Raw genomic sequence first — 21,888 nt, forward strand, 5'->3', positions numbered from 1 at the left:
TGTAAATACGTGCTCAAATAACTCAAATAACACAGAAGTTTTATTACATAAAAATACAGACTATCCCTTTTCTATTACTGCCCTCCAATTTTTCTCTTACCTGGAGTTTACCACTATTATTTTCTTAAGCATTTTTCCATACTGCTTGTGCATTTATATAATACAAAACATAGATAAACACACAGGCAACTTGCTCTGGCTGTGTAAAAAGCTAATTTTGATCATTGTTTCATATTGATATATGTATATATCACATATACATTGCATTCCTTTAACGATGCATAATATGTATTTAAAATATTAATAGATACTGATTTTGAGCCCTCCTAAGTTGCTGAACAAATTTATTTGCTCACCAACATTATACGAGAATGCTGTTTTCTCTTCACTCTCACTATAACTATGTATGATTTTTTAATATCAAGTCAGAGGGGCAAATGACATCTTATAATTTTAATATTAATTTTCTTGACTGTTAATAAGGTTGAGCATCTTTTTTTTTATACTTACTGGTCATTTTCATTTTGTTTTCATCAGTGGATATCATGCTGAAATTGTTTGCCTATTGGATTTTTAAGTTTTTTCTTATTTATTTGTAGAAACACTTTAAATATTGCAAATATGTCTTTCCCTTGTTAAATATGTTGAAAATATGGTCTCCCCATACCCTGGCTTTATATTCTCTTCTATTTTATGCACACGCACACACACACACACACATACACATATTCTAGCACATATATATACACACACACACTTATATACACACATGCACTCATCTGAGTGTCAAGATATTGGTAGTTGAGTGAAGTACATTTCAGAATCTGAATAAAGATCCTTTTTCACTTGTCAGTTAATGGAGGTTTTGGTTACTAAAATCCTTCTTCCTATGAGTGTTTAAGGAAGAAGAGGCAATGAGAGTAGGATTTCTAGACTTTCCGGAAGTCATATAGAGCCTTGTTCCTGTTCCACAAGTCTTAAATCTTGTACAGGATCCTCTATGGAGAAACTCCTCCTCTCTCAGAAAGTTACACTCTAGGCCCAGAAAAGTTTGTGTGATGTCTGTGCATGTGCATGGGCGCAGGTGAGGGTGCAGGAAGCATAAGTGGGGGAGGGTATGTGTGGCTTAATAATAGTAACCAAAGAAACCAAAATTAAAACTATGTTTCACTTTTCAAATTGGAGAAGATTGGCCATGTGCAGTGGCTCACGCCTGTAATACCACAACTTCGGGAGGCTGAGGCGGGCAGATCACCAGGTCAAGAGATAAAGACCATACTGGCCAGCATGGTGAAACCCCATTTCTACTAAAACTACCAAAAAAAAAAAAATTAGCTGGGTTTGGTGGTGCACACCTGTAGTCCCAGCTACTCAGGAAGCTGAGGCAGGAGAACTGCTTGAGCCTGGGAGACAGAGGTTGCAGTGAGCCGAGATCACGCCACTGCACTCCAGCCTGGCAACAGAGCAAGACTGCATCTAAAAAAAAAAAAAGGAGAAGATTGAGAGTCATCTGCATTGAGAGGAGTTAGATGCTCATGTTAGATTCAGGGAGTGCTGATGATAATATAGATTAATTCAGTATTTCCAGAAAACAATTTGATTATTCAATTTTAATGTGCACACATGTGTTTGATTGTGGGAACGTAGCCTGCTAATGTAATTAGAAAGCAGTGTGACCAATATTTGTCTGCAAGAAACATCATCCTAGGATCATTTAAAATAATGACAGTGTTGTGAAAGGCAATTAGTAACAACACAGGATTAATTTTATTATTGAATAGCCATTGAATGGAATATTATGCCATCATTACCATAATTTTTGAGAATTCCTCAGGCCCTTGGGAAAAACTCATAATGCAGTCCTCAACACAGAGGCAAACTATGAAACTACGTAACAAGTGTGTTTGTATATAGAAAGAATAGAAAATACTCTAAAGTATATTTTTTAGTATTTTTACAGTGAGCATTAGTTACTTTTATAATCTGGGGAGACAAACCATTTAAAACCTGCCCATGAATTTAGAAGGAACAGTAGAGAGTCAGCACATAGAAGGCATTCAATTGACCTTTACTGAAATGATTTTATTTAAAATGAAATAAGAAACTTGTCATAGTAGAATAATCAAATCTTTGAGCTGGGCAGCTTCTTGCAGGTCACTTGGTCTAGTCAGTCGCAGTAAACCAATCTCTAAGCTTAGCCAATTTATATTGGTAGATTCATTACCTGTAACTGCCTCTGGACCATGCTGATTTGCTATCTCCTGCAGCAGTTCTGTGTAACATTGCCTACAGAACCTACCTCATTTGGATCTTTATATTGCCTCCTCCAAAAGGTACTCTTGTTTAAAAAAAAAATTGTCTAAAGGTACTTTTAAAAAAGAAAATCCTAGGATGTTAATATTTTCAATATTAAACTACTCTAAAGTTGCCACCAATTGAAAAAAAATTCCAAGTTCAAGTTTTTTGAGTATTGTTTATAGAAGTAGTATTGTATGTTTGAGGGTTTGGTTCTGTAATCAGACTTCCGTGAGCAAGTTGCTGTGATGAGTTTCCTTGTATGTAAAATGGGATTAATAATAATACCTGCTTCATAGGGAAAGGTTTTTTAAAATTAAATTTGTTAACATATATGATATGAAGTCTTGGACTACAGTAAAAGATTGATAAATGTTATTTAGAGACTTCTGTTTTCAAGACAAGACAGAGAAAATATACTTCCTGCCAAATACAATAAAAAACCTAGGATGTTGTATATCAAACACACATAAGAAGACTGAAAGGTAGAGCGAAGGTCAACCAGCTAGGAAATTTGGGGATGTGAGGAATGGCATGGCCATGAGTTCCCTGGGTTTTCTTTTTTTCTTTCTTTTTGTAACCCACACTGGGTCCTTAAGAAGCTAGCAACCGAGAAGCACCAATAGGCACAGATTTTAAAAAGCCCCAATAAAAACTTTCTCTCTGTGACTACAGAACCAAGAAAGGGACAGCATGGCAAGACAGAAAACTTTTAGGTGAGTGCTGTCCTAATCCAGCCAAACACTCCAGAAAAATACTGTGGCCTCAATTTCATCCTTACCAGTAAAGACCTGCTGAAGAGTCTAGATTTCTGCTCTTGCCAAGGTGTAGCAAGTGCCCCAGACATTGCCTCCTCCCTTGGTGGGGTCAGATTAGTTTATGTGGGGAGCTGAAACTTTCATTCTGGCTAAGGTAAGGAGGTAAGAAGGTCCTCCCACCCAGCCATGTGGGAGGACATGAAGGGTATGGGGGAGCAGTCACAAAGTGCCCTTCTCCTTTCATCTAGGATGAAAGGTTGTAAAAACCTCTTGGGAGCTTGAATTATTACCCTGACCCATCATTCATGAGCCATCCCCCAGCTGACGTGGTATCAAGGGAACCTGGAGATTAATTGGGACTTATACCTGTGCCTGGTAGTAATGAGGTGGCTCCCTGCCCACCAGCACAGTGTCAGAGAAGACCTGCTAAAACAGAAGATTTAAATCAGATTATTATTTTTGTTTATTTTTTAATTTTTATTTTTATAGATTTAGAAGGTACAAGTAGAGCTTTGTGACATGCATATATTGCATAGTGGTGAAATCTGGGCTTCAGCATAACCATCACCCAAAGAGCGTATGTTAAATCAGATTATTCAGTAATCTGCAGACCCGAGATGTAATATAAGACCCGAGATGTCTAGATATGATTTACTCATTACACAAAGATCCAAAAATTATGTGTTATGCAAGAATCAGGAACATTTCACTCTGAATAAGAAAAACAATCAATGGGTGCCAGCACTGAGATGATACAGAGTTTGGAACTACCTGACAAGTATTTTAAAGCGGCCATCATAAAAGTGCTTCAAGGAACAATTATGAACACACTCAAAACAATTTTTTTAGAAAGTTTCCATAAATAAGTAGAAATCATCAGCAAATAAATGAAATGTATAAAAAATAACCAAATGAAAATTTTAGAACTTACAATAATGATAATGAAAACTCAGGAATGGGCTCAACAGCAGAATGCAGATGACAGAGAAAAGAATCAATTGAACTGGAGCAGAGAAAAAAAAGTAAAATCATCTATAAATGAATGAGTGAATATGATGTTGCCAACTATAACACCAGTTTAGACATCTAGACTTGGGTTTCAGGTATGGCTTTCTCCAATTCCTAACCACGTGCCCTGGGTATTCTTCTTATCTCTATTCTCTTGACTTTAAAATGGAGAGTAAAAACTTCCCTAGTTACTCTGTCTGGGTCCTAAATCCTATGCTTCTTGAAAGTTTAGTAACATTCTCATTCATTCATTCATCAAACAAATATTGAGTGACTAATACATGGCAAGTGCTGTATATATTCTCCTTGTAATCTTAGGATCTAAAACAGTGTCATATTCTTCTTGTAGTCTTTAAGATTCTTTTTAAAGAGTCTCTGCATTCAGGTAGATTACAGTGTAATGAAGGAAACATCTGAGTGGAGCAATGCTCTAAGTTAAGCTGTGTGGTAAGTGCTATGGTGGAGAAACATACACAGGTACACAGGGCTTTTGAACTACTTGGGGAGGGTGGTGGTAAAATGAAGGACAGCCACAGAAGTGGAAGCTGACTGAATTCAAGGAACTGCAAACTTTGTAATCAGTACAGCTGGAGTTGTGAAGTTGGATGAGTGGAAATGAAACAGAGTAGATCAATGGGTTTTGAATGTCATCTAAAGCAGGGGTCCCCAACCCTAGGGCCATGGACCGGTACCAGTCTGTGGCCTGTTAGGAACTGGGCCACACAGCAGGAGGTGAGCAGCAGGTGACTGAGCAAAGCTTCATCTGTATTTATAGCTGCTCCCCACTGCTCACATTACTGCCTGAGCTTCAACTCCTGTCAGATCAGGGGTGGCATTAGATTCTCATAGGAACACAAGCCATATTGTGAACTGCACATGTGAGGAATCTAGGTTGCATTCTCTTTATGAGAATCTAATGCCTGATGATTTGTTGCTGTCTTCCATCACCCCAAGATGGGACTGTCTAGTTACAGGAAAACAAGCTCAGGGCTCCCACTGATTCTACATTATGGTGAGTTGTATAATTATTTCATTATATGTTATAATGTAATAATAATAGAAATAAAGTGCACAATAAATGTAATGCGCTTGAATCATCCTGAAACCATACCCTTCCCCCACCCCAGTTCGGTGGAAACATTGTCTTTCATGAAACCAGTCCCTGATGCCAAAAAGGTTGGGGACTGCTGATCTAGAGGTATATAGATTTTATCTTGAACTTTAGAGAAATATATTAAATAATTTTGAGCACTATTTGAAATATTTTTGTTGACATATTTACATAATATTTACAATGAACAAAGCCATTATAGCAGCATATGGAGATGGCTTGAGTGAATGGGGTCAGGTCTAAAACAGGGAGATTAATTAGGATGCACTCATTGTAATCAGTGAGAGAACCAAACCATTACAGAGACAATAAAGGCTCTATAAGATGTGACATTACATATAAATGAATATGGAGAGTGAGGGTACAAATCTGACTTTGGAGTTTCTAATTCAGGCCACTGGATGCAACATAGTTCCTTGAAATTTAGAAAACAGGAGGAGGAGCAAGTTTGCAGTTGTGATGGAGCTGTGGGGGTGGAGGTGGAGTGAAATGAGTATAATTTTAGACAGGTTATTTTTTTTAAGTAGAGATGTCCTGCAGACTTTTGGCTATAAGGTATGGAGCTCAGAAAAGAAGGTTAGGGCTGGAGATCAAAGTGGAAGTTGAAACCAGAAGAGTATAGGCATCATCTAGGGAGAAACTGTAGCGTGAGCTAAGGGATGCATATGGAACATGAGATATCACAGCCAATAAAAGATGAAGCAGAGAAAACAAGATGCAACAAACATATTGAAAAAGAGCTGGCAAAGAAGTAGGAGAAGAATAATGCAAATAAATGACAAAGTAAATTCTGTGGAATTGAGGGAAGCCCCTTTTTTGGGTAAAATATCATGAGCATAATTGAATATTGATCACAAAGAATGGTAGAATAGAAGTCATAGATAAAGGAAAAGAGAATAATGATATTATCAAGAAATATTCTAGCAAGTAAATAGTTTCCCTGTCAGAAATGTTTTTTTTTTCAGGTACAAATATATATATATATATATATATATATATATATATATAAATGTTTTTGTGGGAAATTCTATAAAACACCTTTCCTTATTTCCACCACAGAATGACAACTTTACCTTTTTGTTGGTGTGTTAGATATTTATGGCCACAATTATACTATATGACCAGGAACCACAAAAATCTCCATAAAATGAACTATTAAGAGTTTATTTCCATGTGTCTGCAGGTGGTCAAGGCATCAGCTGATCTAGGTTGGGGGTGGTTGGGAGCATTGCTTCAAGACATAAATCTAGCTGGTGTGGGCTCCCTGCTTCTTTGGGCTCTGTTCCCACCTGCAGGTGTTCATTCTTGGTGCCATGTTGAGGAGGGAGCAGTTATATCTGGGAGGCTGTTCTCCTGGAGAAGGTAGTGGTGCAGGAGAGCTAGCCTCTGCTTGCATCGTGTCTGCTGACATTGCATTAGCCAAAGCAAGTACATGGATGAGCCCCAAATCAAGACAGAGAGTCTCCACTCATGGAGGAAGGGCCGAGGAAAGAGACAAAATACTTTTGCTAAGAGTAGGATGCTGGGAAGAGGTAATATTTTTGAACAAACATGAGATCAGTCACAGGGGAATTCAGAATCATTATATTAATTAATTCTGTGCTATGCTGTAGGTAGTCAAATTTGCTATTATTGAAATACATAGGGTCATTTGACTTTGATTAAATGATTCTTCCTCCTGTTGCTTTCTGTGGCTATTATTATTATTATTATTATTATTATTATTTTGAGACAGAGTCTTGTTCTGTCACCCAGGCTGGAGTGCAGTGGTGTGATCTTGGCTCACTGCAACCTCCACCTCCTGGGTTCAAGCAGTTCTCTGCCTCAGCCTCCCGAGTAGCTGGAATTTCAGGCACCTGTCACCATGCCTGGTTAATTTTTTGTATTTTTAGTAAAGACAGGGTTTCACCATCTTGGCCAGGTTGGTCTTGAACTCCTGACCTCGAGATCCACCCACCTCAGCCTCCCAAAGTGCTGGGATTACAGGCATGAGCCACTGAGCCCGGCCTCTGTGGTTATGATTTTTTAATGCTGCCACTGTATCTGTAGCTGCTTTTAATCCACTGCTTCATTTCACACAGGGCTCTTTGAGTGAATACCTGAAAGTGATACTCAGCTATTTAACAAGAGCTTTTTTATTTACTTCAATATATTTTCCTGTTATTTTGCATGGTTACTATATTTGGTAGTCTGACGTTGGAAGAAATGGACCATTACTGTACTTGCATATTTTATTCTAATTCCCATTTTACTAAAAATGTGGCATATGTAAAGCCTTTTCTTTTGGAAAAATGAGTTATATTTCCTTAAAAAATTATTCCATGTATCTACATGGTTTCTGTGTTTTCGAAGGAAAACGTTGATCAATTAAGAGATGAAAAGCACTGAATTGCAAAGGCTTTCAAAAATAAATATTTTATATGCATGTCCCTTCTTTATTCAAATTATGAAGCATTTCAAACATGCAGAAAAGAGCTTATCTATTCTTTGTGAAATTGAAGGCATCACATTTAACTGAAATAAAAAATACATATAGCTCTTTCAGAGCAGAATAGAATTTTTCGGTAAGTTTTTCTATTTGCAGCAGGTACCAAAACTTCAGTCACACATCTGCCATTTGCCCTTTCACAATCCCCAACGCCTCTGCACTGCACTTACATACCATTTATTTCACCTATGTAAAAAGGCTGATTTTGGTGCTTTATACCCTAGTTTTATCCTAAGCAATAAAATCCACAAAGTCGCCAGCTGGAAGTGTGAGGTATGTATTTTTTTAGTGCACATCAAAATAAATACATGTTTATTAAAATAAAAAAGTATACTGTGTACCATCTTAAATATCTAGTTTACAGCTGTCATTACTTGACATAGAATGCACTAGGAAACATTGTTTTAAGGCCAGCTCTATCAAACTAGAAATATAATAACTTCATTAAGTGACAATATATTTTTAAAGCAATCATTCACTTTTACTTTTCAATTATTTTTCAGGTTTGTGGAAGGAATGCTTAACATTTGTTACAATGCCGTTGATCGTCATATTGAAAATGGTAAAGGGGATAAGATTGCTATCATCTATGACAGTCCTGTTACAAACACTAAAGCAACCTTTACCTATAAAGAAGTTCTGGAGCAGGTAATATCATAAACTTTATATATGTATATATGAATTCATATAGAAATTACTTAAATAGCATACCATCTCATTGTAGAGCCTTCAATTCTCTAATGCATTGAAATATGTTGCCATGCTTTTCTTTTGATACACATTGGAAATGAATACAGGTGTGTTAACTCATGTAGACAGTTTTTATAGCCTTCAATTTATGTTTCACAGTGCTAAATGATGCTCATTTTACAGGGAGAGGATGGCAAATCCTGAGAATATGTGTCAGTCTTCCTCTGGTCTTTACTCTTCATCCACATTACCATCACCTTTGGCTGCTCCCCAGATCTTGTACTATTGAAACAGTCTTCTAACTGCCTTCCCTGTCACTAGGCTCTGCTCATATTAGATGATCACCAGGGTGTTCTTCCTAAGAAACAACATATTTCTCTATGTCACTTAAAAATCTATTTCTTAAAAAATGCTGTTATTCAGAGAGTAAAATCTAGATTGCTGTGGTGTCTAAGACACTTTGAAATCTGGTCATAACATTCCTTCCAAGCTTCATTTTCCAAAATTCTTGACTATGCACACAACCCTTTCTTTTACCCTAGATGTCTTGTTATTGCCTTAGATACTCCTGGGCCTTTGTAGCTCTTTGAACATGTTCATTCCTTTGGCTTATTTGCTCTTTTGAGTTCTTTCCCATCTGTGCAGTTCTTAGGTGGATCATGATATTAAGTGATGAGTTATGAGATTTTTCTCTTTTATTAACATTAGGGTAGAAATAAGGCCTCAGAAGTAATTATAAAAAGTATTTGGGAATTGTGGACTGTGGGAAAGTTATTCAAGCTCTGTGGAACATTTACTAAAAATGATTTAAAGAGAGGTAATGGTGCAAGGCAGGATTTCTCAACTTTGGCACTGTTGATATTTTGGATCAGATAATATTTTGTTGTGGGTGCTGCCATGTACATGGCACGACATTTAGCAGCATCCCTGCCTCCACCTTAAAGATGCTGGTAACACAACCCCACCTCCCTGAGTTGTGATGTCTGCGCACATAGCTAATGTCTGCTGAGTGGTAAGATTGCCACTGGTTGAGAAACTGAAGTTGAGCAGAGTCTGTCATGCTAGGGTTTGGAGGCATTTGCTTTGACATGAAGGCTTTTAAGATTGCATTCTCTCCTTTTGCTTTTTGAACCCATTTAAGGGTTCCATTCCATTTTTAGAAAGTTTCATCAACTCTCCCTGACTCTTTGAAATCATATTCTTTTTCATCAGCAAGTTCTTATTTTGCCTTGTAAGAAATTTCAAGAAAGGCAACTCAGACTAAAGAATGACCTTTCCAGTCCTGAGTTGTTGCAAATAAGAGAGAAGAGTTAGACCAGTTTGCTAGGCTGGGTATCAGCCTGGTTGTAGCAACAAATTCCAACCTCAGCTGATTTAAACATAAAAAAAAGACCTTATGAAAAGGGTAGACTGAAGAGCCAGGCTTAGAAAAATGGTAAACCCTAAGGGAGAAAGAGCAGAAGTGAGGAGTTAAGAAGAACCCACAAATTGTCCAATAACTAGACTCGCTGCCTTGAGTCAGTCTTATAGATTGAAAGACAGAGTAGTAACGTCTGTCGTGCTGAACCCCTATTGACTCCAGTGGGGATGGCACCAGGTTCAAGAGGCCAAAGAAGAGACCCAGAGCCCCATACAAGACATGGGGTTTTACTGGAGCCTTACATCCAGGGGAGAGGCCACTGGTGGCAGGCTGGGCAGGAGAACTGCACGACTTGCAAAAAGCATGCAGTTTCTATAGCATCTTCACTTAGCACCATCCCCCTAACAGTCTCCATCTGGCTACTTCCATTTAACCTAAAGCAAAGGGCCTCGATCCCAGACGGGATAGGACTGACATACTCCTCAGAAATAAGGAATGGATGTGTGGATTGGCCACTCCTGGATTTGTATTCCCTAGCTCAGAACTCTGAACACATATTCCAGTGTGCCTGTCATACAGGGTCTTTCTCAGGGTATGGTCAAGTCAAGTCATTGCTGTCAAGGCGTCTATCATACAGCACTAGTTGGCCAAACTTAGGTGACTTGCCTAAACAACCAGGCAGTGGGGAAGAAATATCTTGTCCCCCTTTGATTTAATAGTAGGAACTGGGGGCCTGTCTCCCTCTAGGATGCAAACAAGGGGAATTTCAGTCTAATAAGAATGGGGTTCAAATGCTGGGCAGCTCAAGACAGAAAAAAGCAAAATAATGCTGCAATATATCGTTTGGTATTTTTTATTGGTCTGTAACTGAAAACTGTATTTTTGGGTTTAAGTATACAGAGACAGCTCTCACATTGGGATGAGTTAGAAAGGCACTCTGTTACCAAATGAGCTTGTTATTCTTACGAGGCTGCGTTCCATTATAAGAGATAATGTCGATTTCCTGAAAACCTATTATAATCTATGTTTTGTTTTAGGATTGCATTTCCATCTTAGAAGAGGTTTAGTCTATGATTAAAAATCATGCCTGTGATTTTGGCATATTGCTGCACTCTCATGAAAATACTGGCAAATTCTTATTGGTATACAAATACGTAAATTTACTTAAATATTGTAAAAACATTACGTATATCCACATATTTAATTTGATACATAATCAAACATCGGAGTCAGGGAAAAAGCTTTAGGGAAACCTAAAAAAAGAAGAGTTGTTGACATTCTCATTTTCTGTTGTTGGTTTTCAATTAATTAATTACATAAGTGTATATGACAATTATACACATATGTTTTGCTTAGAAGCTTTTCTGCTAACTCATCTTTCAAACCCTTTCTGTGTTTGTGCTGGCTCCCTGGTTTCAGTTTAGCCTGACATCAAAGTAGTTAAAAGGACTGTTTCTCTCACCTGCTGACAGCCTCTGATTCCCCAGGCTTTTCTTCTCTAAAGTACTAAAGGAAGAACTGTTAGGAAAGAGAGAAGCATTGTGTGCTACTTTGATTACTTGCTTCTGATTCCTTCTGGCCTTTATTTTATTAAGTAGAGAAGACAGAGAAAGAAAGATTTAATGGGTAATTCCATTGAGAACAAACGAAAAGAAGTGCCTTTGTACATTACTTGTTTTACTCTCCCATGCTTCATTTCTACCAGAAGTTTCTGGCAGATAATACTTGATTAAATTTGTCTGTATTTCTTATTTAATTAATGAGCCAACAAGACAGACTACCTTGTCTTAGTAACATGAAAGATCTGAAAATTTTACAGAATGATTCAGAAGCAGAGGTTTTCTAAAACTATCATTTTTTCTATAGATCTGAAAATATTTTAAATAACCCTTTATTAAGGTTTTTGTACAGAGATTTGGGCCTAGTTCAAGATCCATCATTCACTCAACAAATATTTGTTTTGTATGCCAAACCCTGATAGGAATAAGAAATACAAAGTAAATGAACCCATTTCCTATTGTCAAAGAGATAAGAAAACATGTAAACAGGCAATTTCAATATAACCGAATAAGGGTCATGATAGGGGTTAATGTTATATTCTGTAGGAACACAAGTGAAGGCAGCCAACTCAGCCAGAGGTAAATAGAGTCTAGGGAGATTTCTGGAAGAGGTAATGCCTAAAATTATCCCAATTGTCTACCCTCCACTAGAAATAATTTTTCCTCCAGATATCTTATGGTCCATGTTACCTGAATGTTATGTTCTCAGTGAGATGTTTTCTGACCATACTAAATACAAATGTTCCTTTCCACACCACTTCATAAATTCATTTTTTCACTTTCTCTTTAATTTAGCATTTATTACTCATTATCATTCCTTACATTTTATTTGTCTGTCTTTTTTAGTGTCATTTTCTCTTCTAGAATGTAAGTTCCACGAAGGCAGTGACTTTGTATTTGTTTGCAGAATGGTGCCTTGCATGTAGTAAATAGTTGTTGAATGATGAATGAGTCAATGACAGAATAAACGAATGAAATACTTTTTGAAATTTCCAAGTGACTCTAGCTTCTTTTACTGCAGGAATGTCTTAGATTTAAGTTGTATCAGTAATGGAATTGGATTATCTTTCCAAGTAAATTCCATTTCTATCTGTGAAGGATTTTAATTTATTTACATTCAGCTTGGTAGTTCAAGATGAATATATCCTCCTTGGATTTCCCACACTTATAACTCAGAAGATCTGCATTCCAGAGGACATGTATGTTTTTATTGTATTCTTGCTCTTGTTAGCTCTTTTCAAGTTAGTCGTTATATTAAGCCTCAGTGAAATAAAAGGTATGTGTAAGAGTGTATTTTATGTGTATGTATATCTTATATATATAGTACTAGTCATTTTAAAGTATCTTTATTTTCACCATCACTAATTTTATGTTGAATTTACTTCTGTGTGTGGCAAGTGTGCTCTGTTTTTTATTTCAACAATTATGAATTTTTATGTATTTATTCACTAAATAAGAACGTGACCCCTGAAGGGCGTTTGAGCAATTTTCATGAATACATGTATACTGGGAAAATTGATAAAACCAATTATGTGTTAAATTTTCCTGATTTAATTCAAACTGCAAATTCCTATTATCTTAACTAAAGGTAATTTTTTGAAACATAACTATGGCAGTAGTTGTAATTATAAAGGTCAAAAAATTTAGAGGAGAAAATTATTCTGAAATCAAGGGCCATGTCCCATGAGAATTCTTCCTTCCAACCCCGGCCCTGTAGGATATTTTCTTCAAAGTATGTATTCCATCTGCTCAGACATATGTCAGAGTAAGATAATCTGACATTTTTTCATCTGTCATATCAGTATTTCCTTAAGCAAACACTTAAGACACAAAAACCAGGACTTGCAGAAATTCAGCCCTGTCAATGGTTGTCTTTGTTCAGGGGAAAGGATGCAGTGGCTTTTATTATCTGTTTCCTTTCCTTAAATTTCCTAAATAAACAATAAAACCTTCATTTATATTATGGTCAGTGCCACTAAAAAGTGTGTCTCTGTAAGTTAAATTACCTCTTCCATGCTTGGTAAATAGGGGAATGATGCTAGTGTGAGATAGAAGTTATAGTCGTTCATGCATTTCTTTTCCTGGCATGCAATTTTTGAACTTTTATTGATATATAATATATATTCAGATAGGAGAACAGATCACAAGAATAAATTTTGTTAGATTTTCACAAACAGAATAATTCCATGTAAGCAACAAAGAAACAGAATATTTCCAGGCCCCCAGAAGCCCTTGTTGTGCCTCTATTTAGTCATCCTCAGCCCCTACATGATTGCTATTCAGACATCTAAAGGTTTACCTGCTTTTGAGCTTTATACAAATTGAGTAATACAATGTACTCTTTTGTGTCAGGATTTTTTCACTCAACTTTCTGGTGATGAGTTTCATTCATTTCACTGCAAGAGGTTGTAGTTTGGTTATTTGGGTAATGTCTGGTTGGGACTATTACAAACAATGTTGCTATAAATATGTTTGTACACAAATTTTGTTGACAATATTTATGCATTTGTGTTGGGGATGTGCTTAGGAATGAGATGAATTGTTCGTAGGGTATGCCCACGTTGGACATGAGTAGATAGTGCCAAACAATTTTCCAGAGTGGTTGCACTAATTTATATTCCTATCTGCAATTTATGAGAATGCCAGCTGTGAAAACAGTGTCGACAATTCCAGATCTTTCAAATTTTGCCCTTTCTAGTGAATGCATAGTGGTATTGCATTGTGATTTAATTTTTTTTTCCCTGATGACAAATGAAGTTGAACTTCTTATCCTGTGCTTAATGGACATTTGTCTTGTATTTTGTTTTATTTTAAGTTTGCCGAGATGATATCTCGCTCTATCCCAGGCTGGTCTCAAACTCCTGGGCTCAAGCAATCCTCCTGTCTCAGCCTCCCAAAGTGTTAGAATTACAGGTTTGAGCCACCACACCTGACCAAATGCTGATGCTCTTTTCTGAAATACCATTAATATCTTTTGTCCATTAATTTTTCTATTGGATTGTTAGCATGCCATGTTTTGAAGTTTTGGAGAGAGACATTCTCACAATTAAAGAGAAGACCTTATCAATATTTGAAAACCTTAACAAAAATAATAAAGATTCTTTAGTGAGCTGATGGTGAGTTAAATGATTTTAGGAATCAAAGTTGAGAAGACATTTGCCCCTGTTTAAAAAATAATTAATGTTAAAGTCTACACTCTCTCAGTTTCTACTGGCCATTCTTTGAAAGCAAATTTGGAAATGAAAGCTTGCCAGTAGAATATTATGCAACAGGAAGCACCAGTGCCGGTGTTTAAGGATCTACAGAAGATGATGCTGTGTTAATGCATTTATTAATGTTAAAATGTTCTAGTCACATTTAAGTGGTCTGACCCAACCATATGTTTCTGTGAGCTATGTTGTATAATGCAAGTATAATGTATATATTGTATAATGCTTATGTACACATAATGTACACAAGCAGAAAGGCTTGTATTTCATTTTAAATAGATGAGTATATCCTAAATACTGGCTTAAATTTTTATCAAAATTGTAACTGGAACTTTGGTTTAAAGTACTTTACAACTTACTAAAATTTAGGTTAAATTTTGAGAGGACTCAATATAAAGAAGATAAGCACTAGACAAATTTTAATAGAAAGTATAGGGAATTATTAAATGATGAAACAACAGTTTAGTATTTCCTAGTTTCCCCATTTATTCACAATTATAAGTGTCTAAAGATTATTTCATACTCAATCCAAAAGAGCAACAATACAACCAATCCCTTGAATATTCTCAGACAGATCTTTAGAAATTATATTGTCCATGAAATCAAGACCACTGTTGGAAGTATAAACTTACTTCTTTTCACTCCCCTCCATACCAGAAACTATTTTACCACTCTTTGAAGTCCAGAGCACTTTGCTTACACCTTCTCCTAATGTACTGGTTCATTATTGCTTTTTTAATCCAGTTATTAGGGTACCTACATGATCTTCCTACCAGAGAAAAAGCTCCTTGAGATAAGGGTAATATTTTATTCAGTTTTTCACCTACACAGTAGCTAATGTAGGCCTCATAGTACATGGAGTCATATTATGTAGTGAATTAGTTTGTGAATAAACATTTAATAATTCATTTATAAGAAAGTAAAATCTAATCATTATCTAAGATAAATGATTATTTCCAAAATTATCACTTGCCATCACATTGTGATTTTTGTTTTTATATATTAGGACTTTTTATTTTTAAACAGGGTGAGAATCTTTCTCATTTTAGTTCATTTTCTGACTTTGAAGGTCTGTGTGCTGTCTCATTTAAAGCCCTGATTAAAACATTTACCTTACTTTGCCATTTTAGAAATTGGAAATCTGGTCCATGGCTTTTATTCTTACATTTGCTTAATGCATTTATCATTCACTGATAGGTTCTTACTAGATTTGAATTATCTTCAGGGTGGCTAAACCCTGGTCTTTTAGAAAGTTATCTGAAAATCTGTAGGCCATCTGCTTTGAATTTATTTTCTTGGACTAGAATGATCATGGTGTGAAATTTATTTATTGAGAACATGCTTGTGGAACACATAGTATATATTTGACACTACTAGAGACACCATGGGTTTCAGTAGCGCATAAAATAATCTTTAAGAAAATTGCATTCTAGTTGGGAATATGTACTATGAATAAAAAGATAATACAATATAAATTAGGTATAAGTGAAGAACAATAAAAGGCTAGAGAGGGACTTCACCTGCCATTTGAGATAGGCTTGTCAGGGAAAGTACCTGTCACTTATGAAATGACATTTGAGCATAGACTGAAATAAAGAGTGGGATAGGAACTATGTGAATATTTGAGTGAAAATTGTATTAGGGCTCTGAAACAAGAGTAGATTCAGACCATTGGAAAAGCCATGAGGACTCAGAGCTCATGAGAAGAGAATGGTAGAAAGTGAGGTTAGATGAGTATCCAGGAGTCAGATCATATAGAACCTTGCAGGCCATGGTCAAGACTGTATCTAATTCCAAAGATGATGGGAAGCTCCATATTGTCAAAGAAATCACTTTGGCATCTCTGAAGATGAAGAGACTGTAGTAGGTAAGATTGGAAACAAGGAGATGACAAATGAATCGGCACCCCATAACATAAATCCCCTTAGAACAGCAGTATTTACTTACATGTGGGAAATTAAGGGATAGGATAGATACAGTTTGTGCCGTGAGATTCTGGAAGCTATTCTGCATATGTTTCTGGTCTTGGATCCCTGGCTACATCTAGTGTGTTTGAAAGAAGTCTGATTGAACCAATTATGCAGCAGTTACCTGTAAATGCCCTGCTTCCTCCCCATGTTTTCAGGTCTTTTGTGAGCATTCTAAGAAATTGTTTCTGTATAATTTTCAAGTAGAATTCTGGGAAAAGAAGATTATCTGTTGTAAGTATTTTAGTTCTATTTTTTTCACATACACACATACACTTTAAGGATGATTTTCATAATTAAACATTTACTTAATAACCGATACACTATCCCCCCCTCCACTCAAATTTTTAAATGTTAGGTCAAAGGCTAAGCTGCTAAAATAAGGATGTGCAGTAAAATAGTGGCTTAATTTTTTAAATAATGCATTTGTCTTTTATAATAATCTAAAGATTATGAGGTTTAGCTTGGCATGACCCAAGATTATGAAGTCTTATTGTACCTTCATCTTATAGCTCATTGCCTTCATCTGCATCACTGAAGCTGTGGCAAAGATATGTATGTCCCAACTCTTGGGAAGGTGGAGGAGGATATAGAGGAATGGACATGCTATTTTAATATCCACACAGAGAAATGTCATATATGCTTTCTACACACATCCCATTTGGCCATCAGCTGCTAGGAAGGCTGGAGAAAGTAGTGTAGGTGGAGGCATCTTGATGGGGAGTTAGGAGTTCCTGCCACAAGTACTCTTTCATTTCACAGGCAAAATAAATATCAGATCTTACATGTAAATAATTGTAACCTGTTAATGTCAATAAATTGTAAGTCCAGGGAAATAAATAATACCTGAAATTGAAGTCTCATAGGTGGCATGCTAGAGATTAAGAACAAAGTCTTCAGTGATGTATTCCTCAGACACATACTGAATGCTTATTTTGTATTATTTATTGATTTAGGCAGTGGGGCCATAAAGATGAGCTAAAACATGATTCCTGAATTTCAGGAATTTATAGTTTGCCCAGTGAGAAATACACAAAAGCTACTGAATGGTAGTGTGATAATGTAACAACAAAGCTTTGTGCATTTGTAGCATGGAGAAAGGACCAACCTGGCCACAGCAGTTCAGAGAAGGCTTCACTATTGGGGGAACCCACCCCCAATATTTCGTAGGTTCTTTCTATTTTCCCTAAGTGTCGGCCGATCTGAGAAATAAAGAGAAAGAGTACAAAGAGAGGAATTTTACAGCCGGGCCGCTGGGGGTGACATCACATAGCAGTAGGGCTGTGATGCCCACCTGAGCCACACAATCAGCAGGTTTTTACTGAGGATTTCAAAAGGGGAAGGGGTGCAAGAACAGGGAGTAGGTCATAAGATCACATGCTTCAAAGGGCAAAAAGGAGAACAAAGATCACATGCTTCTGAGGCTAATAAAGATCACAAGGCAAAGGGCAAAGCAAAGATCACAAGGCAAAGGGCAAAATCAAAAACTCCCGATAAGGGTCTATGTTCAGCTGTGCACGTATTGTCTTGATAAACATCTTAAATAACAGAAAACAGGGTTTGAGAGCAGAGAACTGGTCTGACCTCAAATTTACCAGGGTGGGGTTTCTTCCCCACCTAATAAGGCTGAGGGTACTGCAGGAGACCAGGGTGTATTTCAATCCTTATCTCAACCACATAAGACAGACACTCGCAGAGCGGCTGTTTATAGACCTCTCCCCAGGAATGCATTCCTTTCCCAGGGTCTTAATTATTAATATTCCTTGCTAGGAAAAGAATTTGGTGATATCTTCCCTACTTGCACGTCCATTTATAGGCTGTCTATGCTATATGGCTCTATTCTGCCTGACCCCGCAGGCAGTCAGACCTTATGGTTGTCTTCCTTGTTCCCTAAAATCACTGTTATTCTGTTCTTTTTCAAGGTGCACTGATTTCATATTGTTCAAGCACACGTTTTACAATCAATTTGTACGGTTAACACAATCATCACAGTGATCCTGAGGTGATGTACATCCTCAGCTTATGAAGATAACAATATTAAGAGATTAAAGTAAGACAGGCATAAGAAATCATAAGAGTATTATTAGGAAAGTCATAAACGTCCATGAAATCTTCACAATTTTTGTTCCTCTGCCATGGCTCCAGCTGGTCCCTCCATTTGGGGTCCTTGACTTCCCACAACACTTCACTGTGGAGGTGATGTAGAAGCTGGGTCAAGTAATAAAAATAGAAGTGTGTGCCCCACACATAGGTGACTCTTCCACAGGTGTCCCCTGAAGGTCTGCAGAAGATTTATCCAAGAGGTGGAGTTGACATAGTTAATAATGAAAATGTGCACCCTGAGAACAAAACCAACTGCTTTTGTTGGCTTAAGTTCTAGGACAACAAGACAAATTAAGTAGGAAACAATATAGAAAGATTGTTGGAGAATAAAAGAAGGAGACAGGCAGTCTAAGTTTAGTAGGAAGAGAATAGAAGAAGAAAAAAAATGTCCTTACAAGTGGAAGTGAGGAGAGCTGGTCACAATGAACACTTGTACCTGTTATACAGCAATGTAAAGACAGCTGAATGCATCAACAATTTTCTGTTTCTGACCTTTAAAAATTAACATATGAAACTATAAAATCATTTAATCTAGCACAATTTTCATAACAAGTAGAGGATAAAGCTAACTAACATAAATTGAGGACACTGAGTGGCTAAAGTGGTGCAAATTAATATATTAGAATCGCACTCTGAGTATATAAGACAAAGTATTTTTCATATAAGGATTTTTGAAATAGATAAATACATAGCTATGAAAAATGATGCCACTAAATTATTTTAATTCATTTGGAAGTTTTATGCTCACATTTGTGCACTATGTAGATATATGTAATACTTAAGTAAATGAATCTGAATAAATCAATATAGGTTGCATTCATTAGAATTATTGTCAAGATTAGAGACCTTGGAGATATTGACTGTTCATTGTCTCATGCCAACCTTGATTTAAAAGCATTTCATTTCCATTACAAAGCTGAATAATATTAACTTTATCATGTATAGGTTTTATGGGAAATTTGATATATTTTAGAATATTTGTCATAAATTCTTGGCACATACCATGATCTATGTTTGTTTTGTTTATTAGTTACTAGTGTATGCACTGTATTTGTGAATTTTTCTTCTCTTTAAATGTGTACAGCTCCTTTGGTTGAGCGATGTAAATGTTGTTAAAACTGACCCAGCTATTGCAATGATCTCATGTCTTTGTACCATTCCTGGGATATTTGGCAAGTTCTCTATGAGACCTTCACATATATTGATTGGCTTTCGAGATGTATTGATCAAAGAAACCGTAAAGGTTAACAGGAACATTGCCCAATCCTGGGAAGTGTGGTTGGTGTAGTCAGGGTAGTTGTCATGTTTTATGTACTGCCAGTGGAAGTGCTGGGGGTGTTTGTTTAATTAGAACTTTGATTAAATAATCACAGCAGAATTGATCTAAACAATGCAGCAGGATTCCTGTTGACATCTTTTGCATCTTTTATATTTGTCTTTCTTTAAGAGAAAAAAGCCTCTAAGAAACCAATTTGGCTTTTTTTTTTCATGAAATAGTGAAGCATATAAATACTTCATAAAGGCAAAACATTTTTACACACTTTTGGTGTTTACTTAAATTATTTTTATTTTAGTGTATTATTAAGCCTAGGCCTTAATGTTCTCTTTTTACAGCTTAGTACATAAATAAAGCCAAATATGAGTTATAGGCAGGGTAAGAACAAACCCACAAAGCTAATCAAGCTCAATATGACAATATTAATTTACTATAATGAATGATATTGCTCTACTGGAGCTGAATGACTGATTGTAAAGTGTGTTTGATGCTGTGACCCTGGGGCTTTGAGTTCGGTGACATGTTCCCTGTGATGCCTCAATTCTCTTGTCACATATTAGTAATTGAACTTCCATAGAGGCTTCGATTATACAATGTGCCATAACCTTATCTGACCTTTACGTATTCTGGGTGAGATTACAAAAATAAACAGTGAAACTGCATGAGTGCTCAGATAATCCAGAGTATGCTATACTATTATTATTATTATTATTATTATTATTATTATTATTATTTTGAGATGGAGTCTTGCTCTGCTGCCCAGACTGGAGTGCAGTGGCGTGATCTTGGCTCACTGCAGCCTCCACCTCCCGGTTCAGGCAATTCTCCTGCCTCAGCCTCCAGAGTAGCTGGGACTACAGGTGCATGGCACCACACCTAGCTAATTTTTGTATTTTTAGTAGAGATAGGGTTTCACCATGTTGGTCAGGATGGTCTTGATCTCCTGACCTCTTGATCTGCCCTCTTTAGCCTCCCAAACTGCTGGGATTACAGGCAGGCATGAGCCACCGCGCCCAGCCTATTATTTTTTAATTTTATCAAAATGAAAACACAACGTTAAAAAATTCTCACAGAGAACTCATGGGCCCTGAGAATATCTCTACCGACTCTACTTGGAGAAACACTACAATAAAGAATTTATTAGATCAAGAGAAAAGGAATCTGGCCTTCATTAACAGTAGAAATTAATGTTCTTTAAAAAATATTATTCGCTAGCCCTTTAATGAAGTGTATATAGCAGACAACAGTGACAGTTTTAAAGTAACAACTTGGTTTCACATTTTGCATGTTTATTATTGTATAAACAAATATGTGAGGCAATTATTACTATCATACTATCATATTATGTTCACTGAAGGAATATAACCTTATCTAGATAACTTACATAAACTTGTGTTGAATTGAATAGTCTTTTTTAATAGAGTGTGGTAGATTCTGTACCTTTTCAAACACTCATTTGGGAAAGTGTGTACATTAGCCACAGAATTATGTTAGATTTTTCAGAATGCTTGTATATGTGAATGCATAACTGTGAAAAGTTACCTCTCTAATAGTTGAATTTTCTTTTTCATTTTAGTCCAGGTGGGTTACATATTTTTTATATGTAATAAAGCTTTCTTCAGCACTTGGGATATTTTCTTTACAAATACTCTAGGAAGCGTACAGAAAGTAATCAACTTTGAATTGTGTTATGTTTTAAAAAATCATTTGAAAAATTTTAAATAGGAATTTGTAATCTATTTCTCTATATATCTATCAGTGGTACTTTCTGAGTGGTGTTTGGGTTCCAGTCTGGCCACCCAACTGCTTAACATATAATATAGTTGAAATATAATGCATTTGCAGTAAAAAAAAATCAATATTCTTGCAGTACTCATAAGGGAGGGAAATAAATGAATGTGAATTAAAAATTATTGGAAATGTTAGTTTTAGAGAAAAACAGATTCAATTAAATATCTCTTGAGGTGGGATAAATTGAATCCTGCGGTGAATGGTGGAGGGAAAGGGGCAATCATGGATATAATTTCCAAAAAATTAAAGGAAGATTTTGTGAAGGCTAGCTGG

The 21,888-nt window shown here is 36.3% G+C and overlaps 1 protein-coding gene across 2 annotated transcripts in view; it reads left to right on the plus strand.

Moving 5' to 3' along the window:
• Window positions 1–21,888, plus strand: part of ACSS3 (acyl-CoA synthetase short chain family member 3) — a 184,791-nt gene that overhangs the window by 24,227 nt on the left and 138,676 nt on the right. For both annotated transcript variants that reach the window (XM_008964068.5, XM_003811658.7), the window contains exon 2: window positions 8,164–8,308. In XM_008964068.5, coding sequence (XP_008962316.1) covers window positions 8,164–8,308 — 145 coding nt within the window. The remainder of the gene's footprint in view (window positions 1–8,163; window positions 8,309–21,888) is intronic.

The sequence above is a fragment of the Pan paniscus genome, chromosome 10 (genome assembly GCF_029289425.2).
Source record: "Pan paniscus chromosome 10, NHGRI_mPanPan1-v2.0_pri, whole genome shotgun sequence".
In the NCBI taxonomy this organism is placed as follows: Eukaryota; Metazoa; Chordata; class Mammalia; order Primates; family Hominidae; genus Pan; species Pan paniscus.